The 13,351-nt window shown below is 55.1% G+C and overlaps 1 protein-coding gene across 6 annotated transcripts in view; it reads left to right on the top strand.

Moving 5' to 3' along the window:
- The window catches only part of MSI2 (musashi RNA binding protein 2), a 379,699-nt gene that overhangs the window by 304,354 nt on the left and 61,994 nt on the right, over nucleotides 1-13,351 (top strand). For all 6 annotated transcript variants that reach the window (XM_029929166.1, XM_029929164.1, XM_029929165.1 and 3 more), the window contains exon 8: nucleotides 2,340-2,422. In XM_029929166.1, coding sequence (XP_029785026.1) covers nucleotides 2,340-2,422 — 83 coding nt within the window. The remainder of the gene's footprint in view (nucleotides 1-2,339; nucleotides 2,423-13,351) is intronic.

Here is a 13,351-nt window from a genome sequence, read left to right as displayed (position 1 = left end):
TCTAGGAGGGAGGGCAGAAAAGAGGGCGGGTAACCAAAATGATGCAGGTACCCTGTGCGCTGATGGGCCCCTGCCTGGGTGAGAGGCTTACCCGATGGTTTTCACACTCCTTTGAAGGGGGCAAGGGAGCCAATACACCAAAGCCCTCGGAGAAATTGCACGGAGGCTGCCTGCCTCTGGGTGTGGCTCTCATCCAGCTCTGTGAATGGTACATGGACCCAAGGGGCCGACGAGAAGGAGACGCCCGAATGAGGGAACCCAGAGACCAGCATTGTCCCTCCCTCCATGGGGACTGGTTTGGGGCTCGAGACTGTATACCTGGAGAAAAGTTTTTTTGGGGGTCTTATTTCCAACAAAATGTCTGATGACCCTGCCTCTCCAGGACAGTGTTGGGGGAAACTTGCCAACTTTGAGCCTCTGCAGCACATGCTTGTCTGCCTGATGGCACCTGTGAGCCTCCACCACTCGTGGGCAGAACGGGCTGGGATGCATGCCAGGGGAGACATCGGCCTGGTATTTGGTGTGTGGGAATAAAATATACATCCTGTTGAAGATCGCGACTGCCATTTGTGTGGTAGTACCAGCTCTCTGGTTTGCTGGAAATTGGTTCAGAGTGGCCATTTCCATTCCCCCTCCCTAGGGATTTTCTAGATCCTGCAGGAGCAATGATGCAGGAGCTCAGTGTGTTGGCTACCTGTCCCCTGCTGTTCCTCAGAGAGTGTGGTGGTAGAGTTGGAGAGGAGAGACGTAGAAAGGACCAGAGGTTCTCTCTCCACCCTGCGTTTCCAGGACCCAGAGTCCACACGCAAGCTTGAGAAGGAAACACAGCCCTAATGTAAAAGTAGCCCTTCTGATGTCCATGTTCCTGTTTGGTGGGGCCAGGTTTGTGTTTGCCCAGGTTCCGATCCTTGGGGATGCTAGCATCTTGGTCAATTTGAGCTGCTGTTGCAAAGTACAATAGCCTGGGAGGCTTATAAACAACAGAAATGTATTTCTCAGCCTCTGGAGGCTGGAAGTCCGAGATCAGGGAGCCAGCACGAGCAGGGGTTTGGTGAAGTCCCCCTCCCCGAGGTAGAACGGCTGTCTTCTCATTGTGTCCTCATGAAGCAGAAAGCAGAGAGATGAGGCGAGGTCTCTCCCATGTTTTTAATGAGGGCACTAATCCCATTCATGAGGCCTCACCCTCAGGACCTGTGTGCCACCTAAAGGCCCCACCTCCCAACACCATCACATTGGGTTAGGATTTCAACATATGAAGGTAGAGGAGGGACACAACCTTCAGTCCATAGCAGAGAGCCTTGCAAATAAATCCTGATGGGGGCAGGGGCTGCGACCTGAGGGGTGGTCATTCTCCCCACCTTTAATCTGCAGGTGTGCAAAGCTCAAGGTATGCAGAGTGGGGAAGGGGCTCCCTGGGATGACACATAAGTTCATACGTGCAAGGTCAGGTCTGCTGCCCCCGCCCCCGTCAGGCTGTCTGCACCTGTTGCATGTGTTCCCACAGCCGTGTTTCATCAGAGGCGGGATGCCGTCCTGTGAGTGGGTCCGTGTGTGAAAGCAGTGCTTGCCGAGGGGGGTCACAGATGGGGCAGCGTGCTGGAAAGGCGGGAGGGACAGTCGAGAGTGACTCAGGATGCTGAGCAGCGGTCGCCTGCCAAAATTCTTCAGTACAGCTTGTCTAGCAAAGCCGGTCTCCAGCCGAGTAAATACAGTGGATAGCTGACAGGCTGACAGCAGGCATCAAACAGTCTTAAACTGCTCCAGATCCGCAGCGCTTTGGAAGCAGCGGTAGAGAAAGGATGCCCGCGCAGAACAGAGGCCTGAAACTTTTAATAGTTTCTTCCAGGCCTCAGGATGTCCTGATGAGGTATTAGAGGAAGTAATTCAGGAAGAAAAGGACAAATAACCACCTCCGTCTGGAGGCTAACCCGAGGGCTGGCCATTCCAGAGTGGAAAGGGCAAGTGTGGCCCTGCAGTGATCCCCGGCCGCTGCTCTGGGTAGCCTGCCCACCTGCTTCCGCGCACGGCGCCACAGGGCTCTGACCCTTGTAAATAACAGACAAGTAAATTTCTTGTTTGCTTCTGGGCAAACGTAAAGCACGCGGCGCCCACCACATGGGGGTGAAATCATTAACTTTTCCTCACTGTCAGAAGGGTGCTCGGTACAAATTAGAAATCATTTCCTCAACCTGGAGGCCCTTCCCAGGGATCCGGGCCCCCTACCCTCAGATCAGGAGCCTGTCACTACTGCAGGACATCAAAGGAAAACATGTAGCCGGCCAGAACTGAACTCACCACCCTCTCTGTTTTTGTGTTTTTGTTTTTCCTTTCTTCTTTAGGGTTTGGCTTTGTCACATTTGAGAATGAAGATGTTGTGGAGAAAGTCTGTGAGATTCATTTCCATGAAATCAATAATAAAATGGTAAGTTGGCAGGGGTGAGGCTACCATGCATGTGATGCCCACCCCCCGCACCCCTGTTCTCCCCACACACACACCTTTGTCTTGCAGACTTATGTAGCCCACGTCATCATGCTAGAGGGTGGGCAGGGTGCACCCCTAACGGTTCAGTCCTGTGAACGGCAAGAGTTGGCAAACTGTCAGCAAAGGGCGGAGGGATAAACATGTTCAGCTTTGCAGGCCACCCGGCTGACTGTCACAGCCTCTCAACTCCGCGGTTGAAACGCAAAAGCACGCGCATAGACAGTACCGCGTAAGTAAGGCTGTGTTTCGGTAAAGCTTTGTTTGTGGACACCGACACTGAAATTTCATGTAATTCTCACATGTCGCAAAATATTTATTTATGTATTTATATTTTTGCCATTTAGAAGTACAAAAACCATTCTCGACTCTTGGGCTGTACAAAAACCCACGGTAGGCGGGTGGGGGACCACATTTGGCCTGTAGTTATTATTTGCCAGCTCGTGGTTTAGGCTATGGGTTGGCTGTTTGGCTTTTTGAGGGGGTGTATCCTAGGTAGGAAGTTTACCACCCACATTTGTTCTCTCTTTGGGTCCTGCTGGGTCATTAACATTCTCCCGTTCTGATCCACTAGCTGGTTAGACTCTCATAAGCACCTTCTTCCATACCTCCATTTGGCCCTTTCAAGCTTCTTTTCCTGGGAAGACACCCTCAGCAGGGAGGAGGTGACGATCATTGGCCAAGTTTGGGGAGCCAGATGGGCCTCCCAGAGACGTGGCCACCAGAGGGCGCCATGCCATGTACAGAATGTGCACGCTGGCTTGCTCGAAGTCTCAAATTCCTTCAAATAGAGTAGGTGGGTGTGAAACCCCCTTGTTGTTGATTCCAGAAATCTGGGAGCTCAGTGGGTGTTTCTGGAGCCAGCAGCAGGCCCTTTGGAGCCAAAATATTTTGGTTGGCCAGCAAAGTCTCAAGCCCCAAGAGAAGAGGGAGGGCAAAATTTGTTTCCCTTGCAGCTGTAACTTTGATATTTTCTTCTTTTAGTCAAAACATTCCTTGCCTCTGAAACATGCATTCAGATACGCATTGTATATTGGTCTGATATGTGTTCGCTGACTTTAAATTCAATAATAGAGCTTTTAGTGGGGATAAGATCAAAGCAGTCTGCTTAGCATGTGGTGCTACAGGCCTGATTCAATATTTGACTTGCTAATTTTTTCCCAGGGCACTAAAATAATATTGTTCATATTGTTCCTAGCCATCATATGCATCTGAAATGAAAATGCTGGGGGGTTTTGCATACTGTAGGTTGGAGGTGTCAGCTCAGGCATTAAAATGGTACCAGGGAGATAAGTGGGTAGGAGTAACACAGGACCCCTCATAGATGTTCTCTGCACCCCCTCCCCACAAACTCAGTGCCTTCCAGTCGGTACCTCTCTCTCGGTAAGTTGCTCCTTGCTATTTTTAAAAACTAGAGAGATGGGGGGCTTAAAAGGAAATCTAACTCCGGTGTCCGGAGGCCTTGTTTCTCCTAGCCAGGCACGCTGGTGATGGGCTCCACCGAGGGCCGCCTGGGCAGTGGAGAGTGAAAGAGGCATCTGAGAGCACTGGCAGGCACCATTCCCGTCCTGCCCGGACTTAACGGTTCACTGGGAAGGCCCGGTGTAGACTGGCGAGAGACCGTGCTGCGTGCTGCCCTGAATGCATATGTGAGGCCCTTCCCTATAGACTGGCTTTGCAACAGGCCTGAAACACAAGTGAGAAAGGGATTTATTCTCCTCACCGTTCCAGTGGGGAGACTGAGGGCCAGGCGATCTGCCCCAGGGCTCCCCAGGCAGTAAAGGAACATAGGTCTGGAGCTTACTGGCTGTCAGATGAACTCCGCAGAGAGTTGTTTTGATCTTGGGGGTGCGGAGACAAATTCCCAGATGACACAGGGAGATGGTCGGGAGGTAGAGTTTTAGCCCCAGCAAGGCAATTCCTGGCCTGGCTTGAAGCAAGAGAGATTTGTGGCCGTTATCCCCAGTATTTTCCACCCAGCTAGAGGCTGACTATGGTAGGTGCAGGGAGCTGTGTTCATAGCGTGAGGGTTTTGGTTTTCTTTTGAATCTGGGGCTGGTACTTGTTCTTTAAGGGGACAAGCAAAAAAGGAAGAAGACAACGGGGGGTTGCGGAGCAGCGAGGGTCACTCACAGGCTTTGGAGGTGTCCCTGCCATTGCCCAGCCCTGCTCCACGCCAGTCACCAGCTCTCAAGGGGAATTTCGAGGTGCTGGAGGAGGCTTTGGTAGGTCACAAGGCCTCACTGAGCTCTAGGGTAATGGGGCCTGTGGTGACCTCCTGGTGGAGTTGCCCGGCCTGGGGGAGGTCCCACCAGCAAAGTCAGAGCACAGCGCCGCACAGGCTCAGGCTTGATACACCCACATTTATCTCTTGCCACCAGCCCTGGGGTAGGCGCCCAGAGGACCTCTCCCGCAAGCCGTCCTTCCCTGAAGAAGCCTGAATCCTGAATTGCCTCGGATTCTGTGATACTGGCCCACAGAAAAGGAAATTAATTTAAACTGTGCTATGGACAGAATTCAAATGAGGGACTGGAAGGACCCTGAGAGCTCAGACTGCCAAGCAGGGACACCGACAGTTGTTAGAAGGTCCATAGGAGTGTTTTGTCACCCGGACTGTGTGCGAAGCTGTAAAGACCCAGCTCGCAGCACCCTGGCCATCCGGTGACTTGTGCAGGGACAGGCTGCCACACTGCCCCGAGTGTGCCTGCCGCTAGCATTTATTTTCTCCTGCTCACAGATCAGAAAGGTCTCACTGCTGGTGAGTCACAGAGTTAGGACTTGAATCCAGATCTGCTCCTTCCTAATCCGGGACTCCTATGGCTGGCACTCCGTGGGCCCTGTATCAGGAATTGTGGAACATGTAAAGGATTACATGAGGGACCATGTGACAGGGAGACGCATTGTAATTCCCAAAGCCATTTCCCATCTAATTTGGTTGGTGAATCTCTTGGGCATTTTCAAAAAATGAGGGCCCTTCCCCGCATCTGAGAGTCAGCCATTGGGAGGCTGGGTCACAGAAAGTTGCCCCCATTCCCAGAGAGACCCTCCCATAAGGAGGTCACCTCCGTGGTGCTGGTGGCAGGGCACGGCTCTCCTACACGGAGACCCCACAAACAGCCAACGTTTTTTTAGTGCTACCTACATGCTCTGCTGAGAGCTCACTTTATCCATCTCCTGACTATCACATGCACTCTGCTCTGGGTGCTGATTATTATCCCCACTTTACTGATAAGTGAGGCAAAGAGAGAAGGTGAGCAATCTGCCCAGGGCCAAACACCCAGCAAGTGGCAGCACCAAGTTCAAACCCAGAGAGCTAAAGTTCAAAGCTCACGTGTGTACCCAGTAGGTCAGTACCCACTTCAGGAGGAAAGGGACTTTAAAGGTCATCTACCTAGGCGACAGCCTTCAAAGACCACTGACGTCCCCTCCCAGTCAGCCGTGCCATGGCCCATAGGACTCCCATGGGAGAGAATGGTGACAATGATGGGCTCACTCAAGGCCAGATTCCTGGCTGGGGTGAAGGACCAAGCTTCGGCACGAGAGGCTCCTGTTGACCACGACAGATTTCCGGGCCTCTTCCCCCAGTGTCCCAGAGGCAGGTGAGCCACAGGTATGGTGGGGGGCGGGGTGCAGCTGGCCCAACTCAGGAAAGCCAAGACTCAGCCCCTCCCCCCATCTTGGCACAGGTCAGAGCACAGCGCAAACATGGCTCCTTATCAATAAACGCACACATGCACCTGCAGAGCCACCTGCGACCCTCTGGAGAGGGCTTCCTCCAGGGCCACTCTGAGCCCCAGCACGGGTGTCACCGTGTGCCCCTGATTGGAGCAGCCCCCCAGCAGCGGGGATGCTTGTTCCTTTGGGCGCCAGCCAGCACAGCCTCCCAGAGGCCTCATGGCGAGTGCCACAGGCATGGGGAAGCAGGCAGGGGATGACAGACCTGCTCCAGACCTCCCCGGAGGCGCAGCTCAGTTCCCACCTCAGACAGGGTCAGGAGAGCCTTGCTGGGTGGGGACGTGGGGTACAGTCTGAGGGGTGCAAGGGCGCCTCTTCTGACCCCCCCGATTCAACAGCAGGATGTCGGCCTCTGCTGGGCACTGTGACGGTGCTTTACACACACACGGTCACTGTCGGGTTTTACAGAGCGGACACTAGATAGAGCTCTAAGCGGCAGGGCTGGGATTTGAACCAGTGTCCCCCTCTGGCTGCAACCCTGTGTTCTTCCCCCTGCCAACAGAGGCCAAACCTCATTATCTGAAAAATCGGGGTTGGTTAGACTGGTGCGAATGAGGAAGTTATTTGATTTGTACAAGGGTTCCTGTAGGATTCCTTTAAATAGTCCTCTTCCTTGTTCCTTGAAGGTGATCTGAGTTTTGAAATTGGCTGAGTGGTTTGCAGGCTCGTTAGGAATGCAGAGTCTCGGGCCCCACCCCCAGAGCTAGTGAATCCGAATCTTCATTTTGACAAGTCCCTCACGATGCGTGTGCTTAAAGTCTGAGAAGCCCCAGGCAAGGGTCGCTGCTAATGAGAGAGCCTGTGTCAGAAGGAAAGGACCCAGAGTGAGTACTCAGGCCCCTGGAGCGCAGAGCTGGGTGAGCACGGCATGGGGTCCCCAGCACCACTTCACACTGTCTTTGTGTGCACAGACATTAGCCCTGCCCTGCTGCCCTCCTGCCACAGGAATCTGTCCCTGCCAGGGACCACCCCCCCCTCCACACCCCCGACGTTGGCATCCCCTCCCCTCTCTTGACAAGGGTCTTGGAGCATAGATGTTTGAGGCACATCCGCTGGGGTGATGGTCTGGATCCTCCACGTAGCATGGCATGTCCTTGTGCTCGATACAGGATCCCCTGGGACACTTAAAAGGCACTCGGCACTTTAGAACATGCGGACCCGAGCCTGAATCCCATATCCACCGCTGGTTGTCCTGTGACCAAGCGGACACCCCACCTGTCTGCCCCTCTCTCCTCCTCTACGATGGGAAGGATGGCAACCTCTGTCCTTTGCAGTTTATGGAAGGCCCTGTTCAGTTCCCGGCTCTGGAAGCTCTCAGACTATTGTAGGATCTAGTATCTGATAGCCTTGAAGGACTCGCCTTCCTGAAAATTCCATTGGTAACTGCAGGTTTCTTCCATCTGGCCTAAACCCAGGGCCAAAAAGCTTTGTAAAGGGCCAGGTGATATTTTAGGCTCTCGAGGCTCTAGGTGTCTGTCACAGCTACTCAGCTCTGCCGTCATGGAGCAGAACGCAGCCACCGATGATACGTGAGTGGGCGCAGCTGTGTTCACATAAAGCGTTATTTATAAAAACAAGCCGCAGCTGGATTTGCCCCGTAGACCATAGTTTCAGCTCCCAGCCCTTCTAACCTAGCTCAGAGCAGGTGTGGTCTGCTTCTCTCAAAGGGGCCGAGCGAGGAAAGGCTCTTAGCCAAAGGTCACCAAGGTCCACTACTGAGTCTGCATTTTACTAGCCCAAGGCAGAGGGTCAGGGGTGCCGCAAACAGACACTGGGGTTTGGGATAGTAGCCTGCAGGAAGTATCAGTGCCTTCATTCTTAGGGGGACCCCAAGCGCTGAACAGGGTACTATCAACCCAAGAGGCCTTCGCAGAAGATAGTGCCACACACTCCCCACTGCTGAATGCCCCTCAGCACGGCTCGCTGCTCATTGCTAGACGTTGTGATCTTGGGCAAGTTACTCATGGTCTGTGCTTTGGTTCCCCCTCAGTAAGACTAGGGTGGCACCCCCCCCCCAGACTGCCGGGAGTTATGACCGGGCTTCACCAGCTGTAGCATGCTCTTATCAAACCAGTTGGCTTCGTCATCACTATCATTATTCGTAGAATCACTGTACTGAACAAATAAGTAATCATAAGGTAAAGTGGTCCCAGACAGCGGTGCAGACCTGGGCAGGGGTGGGGGGCGTGAGGAGAGGTGTACACCCTGCAGAGGAGAAGGGGCCACTACAGTGATTTCCTAGGTCCCGGGGGGGGGGGGGCTCACTCAGGCCCTTCCGCTGAATCCTCCACTGGGGAAAGTTCTGAGAACCCCACTTCAGACTCAAAGCCTGGTGAGCTCTCAAGCCTGCCACCTTCAGCCCCCGGAGCACCTGGTGGTGCGGGGTTGGGGAAGGCAGGAGGACCAGACAGCAAGAGGGTCCTGCCTTGGCCCCTCGGGCGGCGGTGCTGGGCCAGGTGGCCCACGGAGGCCCCAGCTAGGCTGGCGTGGGGGCGCTGCCGCCTGGCTGGGGCACTCCAGTGAGTGGGCGCGCATCCCCTCCCTGAGGCCACTCCTCCGCCAGGCGCGCGACCTCCGGGCAGGCGGCGGTGGGAGGGGCGATCGGGAACCAGCCCCAGAGTAGGGGGTGGAGGCGGGTGATGTGGGCGGGCGGAATTAACTAGGCTCGCGTCTTCACCACCCTATTGGCCGCATCCTCCTCGCTCGTAAGCTAATTTTAGCCATCCATTCTGCTTCTGTTACCATTTATAAAATGAGAATGTCAAATGCAATATTAAACAAGGAGGGTGAAGGCAAAAAAAGGAAATGCCAGAGAGCACTTAATAAATGAGCCTCGTATTTACGAGCGAGAGGGAGGTCCTGCGCCCCCCACCCCCACGTCATGCAGGCACATGCTTGTGTGCCGGCTCTGTCCCAGCGAGCGAAGGGAGGAGAGAGTGGGAGGATGGGGTGTTGGGTGGTCAATGTTCGCTGCTCTTCGGCAGAAGTAATTGAGCCTGCGGGAGGGCGGCCTCCCGGTCACCCAAGTTCTGACTCCTTCACCCTTCATGTGTCCTCGGGAAGATCACTGCAGGGGGCCTGGGAGGGTGGGGTCCTCCCTCTCTCCCTCTCTCTCTCTCTCTCTCTCTCTCTCTCTCTCTCTCTCTCTCTCAAATAGAGAAATCAGGGACACCTGTGTGGCTCAGTCAGTTAAGTGTCAGACTTTGGCTCAAGTCATGATCTCACAGTCTGTGGGTTCGAGCCCCGTGTGGGGCTCTGTGCAGATTCTGTGTCTCCAGCTCTCTCTGCCCCTCCCCCACTTGTTTTCTCTCTCTCACTCTCTCAAAAATAAATGAACATTAAGAAAAAAATTTTCAAAAACCCTATAAATAGAGAAATTAAAGCTCCTTGCAGCAGAGCCTCTGGCAAAGCCCCCCATGGGCTGGGTGTGGCCCCCAGCCTCACTGCTGCATTTGGGCACCTGCTAGAGGCAGAGGTTTCTTGTCACTTTGAAATGCCCTTGCAGGTTCCCAGAAATAAAAACAGCAGTGCTGCTGCCACCATCAGCTTTTTCCCCAAATAGTACAGTCTGTGAAGGGCCTTTTGCACACCTTGCTGACGAAAGCCAGAAGATGGGGGGCCCTACCTGGCCGGTAGGTGGGGGTGGGGGAGGCAGGGAGAAAGTTAGTAGCGGGGCACCGAGAGTCTACCAGGCTGGGGGGCGGCAGCCGCTTTCTTCCTTCTTCTCTCCCCGAGCTTTGCAACATCAGCACAGATGTGAACCGCCTTTGTCACCTTCAGAGATGCTCACTGGGCTCCCGTGGCGGAGACTAAAGTGTACCCCAACCAAAGGGATCTGGTGCCTGTGCTGATGGGATTAGCTACTTTAATTTATTCGCTCACTGTGGGGCAGGAGGCACTACTTAGTCTGTTTTACAGATGAGAAAATTGAGGCACAGAGAAGTCCGGCAGCTGGTTCGTGAACAGAGCAGAGATTTAAAGCAAGGAGACTTGGCCTCTACGCTGGACTAGGAGAAGGGACAGGCCCTTGCCCTCCGGCCCAGGTGGCGTGGGAGACTGCAGTCACGGGGGTGCATGTCCCCGAGGGTGCTGGGGACCAGCTCGGCTCCACGCCGTGCCCAGCCCCTGAGCCCCTGGGAGGGAGAGCCACACCCTACTGAATGCATCTCTGTGCCCACACCCAGCCCCTGCCCGCTAAATCGGAGGTGCTAATAGTATTGGTTTATAACCCCCTTTACTTTGTCATCACTGAGTTTAATAAAACAGAGGAAACAGTGGATGAAATTAATTCTGGAACTAGGACAGGCGGTGGCCTTGGAGAAGGAATAGCGTGGAGATGGGCCTTGAAGGCTGGATAGAGGATGGTAGGGAAGGGCTGTGCAGACAGGGCCTGGGTAGTCAGCAGCCCAGAGGTGGGGACGGGTTGGGAAGTGGGGCACCTAAGGTTGAGTCATAGCGGTGTCCTTTTCTGGCTTCATTACCTTGGGCAAATCCACTCCTCAGAGCCTCGGTTTCCTTTTTGACTGTGACTTCAGGGTCGAAGAGGCCAACTGAGAGGAAATGAGGAGGTGATCTGATCAGTGAGGGTACTGAGAACGGCGTCCGTGTGCCCTGCACTGTGCTTTGTGTGTGTCATGTATTCGTGTCACTCTGTGTGCGTGCTGTATATTAGGTGATGTGTGCACGTGTGTGCACGCGCACACACACACGCACACACACACACACACACGAGGATGCTGTGGCCGTGCTTAGCATATAAAGAGCGCTCAGTAAACAATGTGTTCCTTCTTCCCTACAGTAATCCTGTTGCCTGACGGGGGAGTTAGAGTCCAGATCACATATCCCGAGGGCCTCTTAGGGCTTCTCACAGACAGGCCTGGATTGTTTATAGCAAGCCTGTGGCCTTTGTAAGGTGGATGCTTCTGCCAGTGGCCTTTACCTGTCAAAGCTAGCATTTCTGTCTGGTTTGCCTTTTTGCAGGAGGACCCTTTAGCAATAGAGCAAGACTGGTCATCCTGTACAAGTGGGTCCCCTGGTACTTGGCCACAGGCTCAGCGCCGTCTACAAGGACACCGCCTAATGGAGATTTTGGGAAGGGGGGAAGTGAGGGGACGGAACATGGAACTCCCTTCCGCCCTCTTGCTGCTGCCAACAGGACCCAGCTTGAGGCTTCCCTGAGTCCTCGGAGGTTGGCGGGCTGGCGCTGGTTTGAGGGTAGGCAGGCAGGATGATGAGGCACCCTCCCCTTGCTGGAGTCACAGGCCAGGTCTTCCCAGTGCAGCCACCAGGACGTCTGGGTATGACTGCCGCCCTTCCCATGATGGGGTCTCGGGCCTTGTCCCCGTCCAGCCACGCACCCATGCTGGTCGTGACTCCATCCTGCCTCCAGCCATGGTCAAGTACAGCAGCTGGATGGAATGGGAACCCTGGAGCAGACATTAGAACCAGACAAGGCAAGCTGACTCTCTGAAGGTCACTCAGGCAGATGCCCAGTGGGTCCATCTTGAGTGTGAGCTCCACACTGAGGAGGACCTTGGCTCTGCCTTCCCTCCCAGGCCCTCCCCACCTCCTCACTGGGCTCTTCCTGTGCTTGTCGCTCGCCCCTTGCTGCTCCGTCAGCCTCCTTCCGCAACTCATTCGGCGGCTGCCTTGAGCAGGGCCGGCTTCCTGGCTGTGAGACCAGAGCAGCTCTGAGGCCCTGTGTCCGGAAGGCCGTGGCCGGTTTCCTGCTCTGCTGCCAACACCGACTCCTGCAGGGGCGGAACAAAGGGCCTCTCCTCTTCATTTCCCAGTGACCTTCACAGTCTCTAGCACGTTCCGTTGCGGCCATGCTCTTGAGGCTAACTCCTGGGACAGTGCGGAGGGCAGGACAGGAGAGACTCCGTTCTTCCCGGCTCTCTCACCTTGTGTTTGTCTTCCTTGTTCTGTAGTTTCCTTGAGAGAAGCCTCCCCCACCACAGATCTTGGTTATGAACCTACAGGAGCCCCAGAAGGGTCCTTGTCTGCTAGACTCTGCAGGAAGGCTTCTGACCGGCAGGTCAAGGGAGAACAGGGCGCGGGGCGGAGAAAGCCGGGACGTGGGACAGCACAGGCCTGCGCAGATCCGTGTGGTTTCTGGGGTGCAGCCCAGCCCTCCCGCCTTAACAGAGAGATGGGCTCCAGGCAGGACCCCAGAGCTTTACCCAGGAGTGGCGTCTCCCTTCCCTGTGCCTCCTTGGAACACACTTGGGGCCTGTCGGCCAGAGGAGGTGATCAGCTTGGGGCTTCAGAGAAGCAGTGTTGGGCTGGAATCCTCTGGAACCTGACTGGAGAGGAGTCAGAGGAGAAGCTCATCTTGGGGCAAGACCAGGTCAGGCCTCTGTCTTTCCAGAAGCTCCACCAAAGGCTACGGCCCACATGGAAGCTCCCAGGCACCCCACCCCCTCCCCCGCCAAGCACTCCCCTGCCTGGAAGGCCTGCCCTTCGTTCCCCTCCCTTCCACTAGCCATGTAGTCAGTGGGGGTTGGTCTCTCTGGACAGCAGGGAACTTTCTCCTCTGACACGGGCTCCTCTCCCCATGGAGGAATACATCGTTTTCTGACATGACCAGTTTGGGGTGAAAAGTGGAGCAGCAAACACTAGCCTCCAGGCCACACAGGGATGCCTTGTCCTGGGTGGTAAGTCAAGGCCACAGCCACACGGCTTGGGTTTCCCCAGACCAAGGACCCCACAGGTTTCCCTCCCAGCCTCAGGGCCGTGTGCTGACTGGGGCTGTTCATGGAGAAACTAAGGAGAAAAACAAAAACCTTTTCACTTCCTAGACCTTGGCATCGTCCTCAGACTGCCAGCCTCTTCTGAAAGGTACCCGGCAGGGAGCTTGCCTCAGCAAAGGGCTACAGGCCAGTTGGGTGAGGGCGGCCACTGAGAGTAGCCACAGGGAAGCCGCCCGCACAGAAGCCCCAGTGCCTTCTCTGAAAGCGGATGCTAAGTGGTCTCCCCTCCCCAGGAGAGGGTGTGGCATGGGACCATCTCCCTGGGCACGGGCCATGGCATCAGGCAGACAGGCCTCCAACCCAGCCTTACCACACGTGGTCTGGGTCTGCAGCTGCAGGTGAGGTGTCTAATGTCCCTGGACCTCAACCTCCTGTTCTGTATACA

Source organism: Suricata suricatta, chromosome 17, assembly GCF_006229205.1.
Source record: "Suricata suricatta isolate VVHF042 chromosome 17, meerkat_22Aug2017_6uvM2_HiC, whole genome shotgun sequence".
Classification (NCBI taxonomy): Eukaryota; Metazoa; Chordata; class Mammalia; order Carnivora; family Herpestidae; genus Suricata; species Suricata suricatta.
The sequence above is the reverse complement of the archived record's forward strand: the minus strand, read 5'-3'. Positions and strand labels throughout refer to the sequence as shown.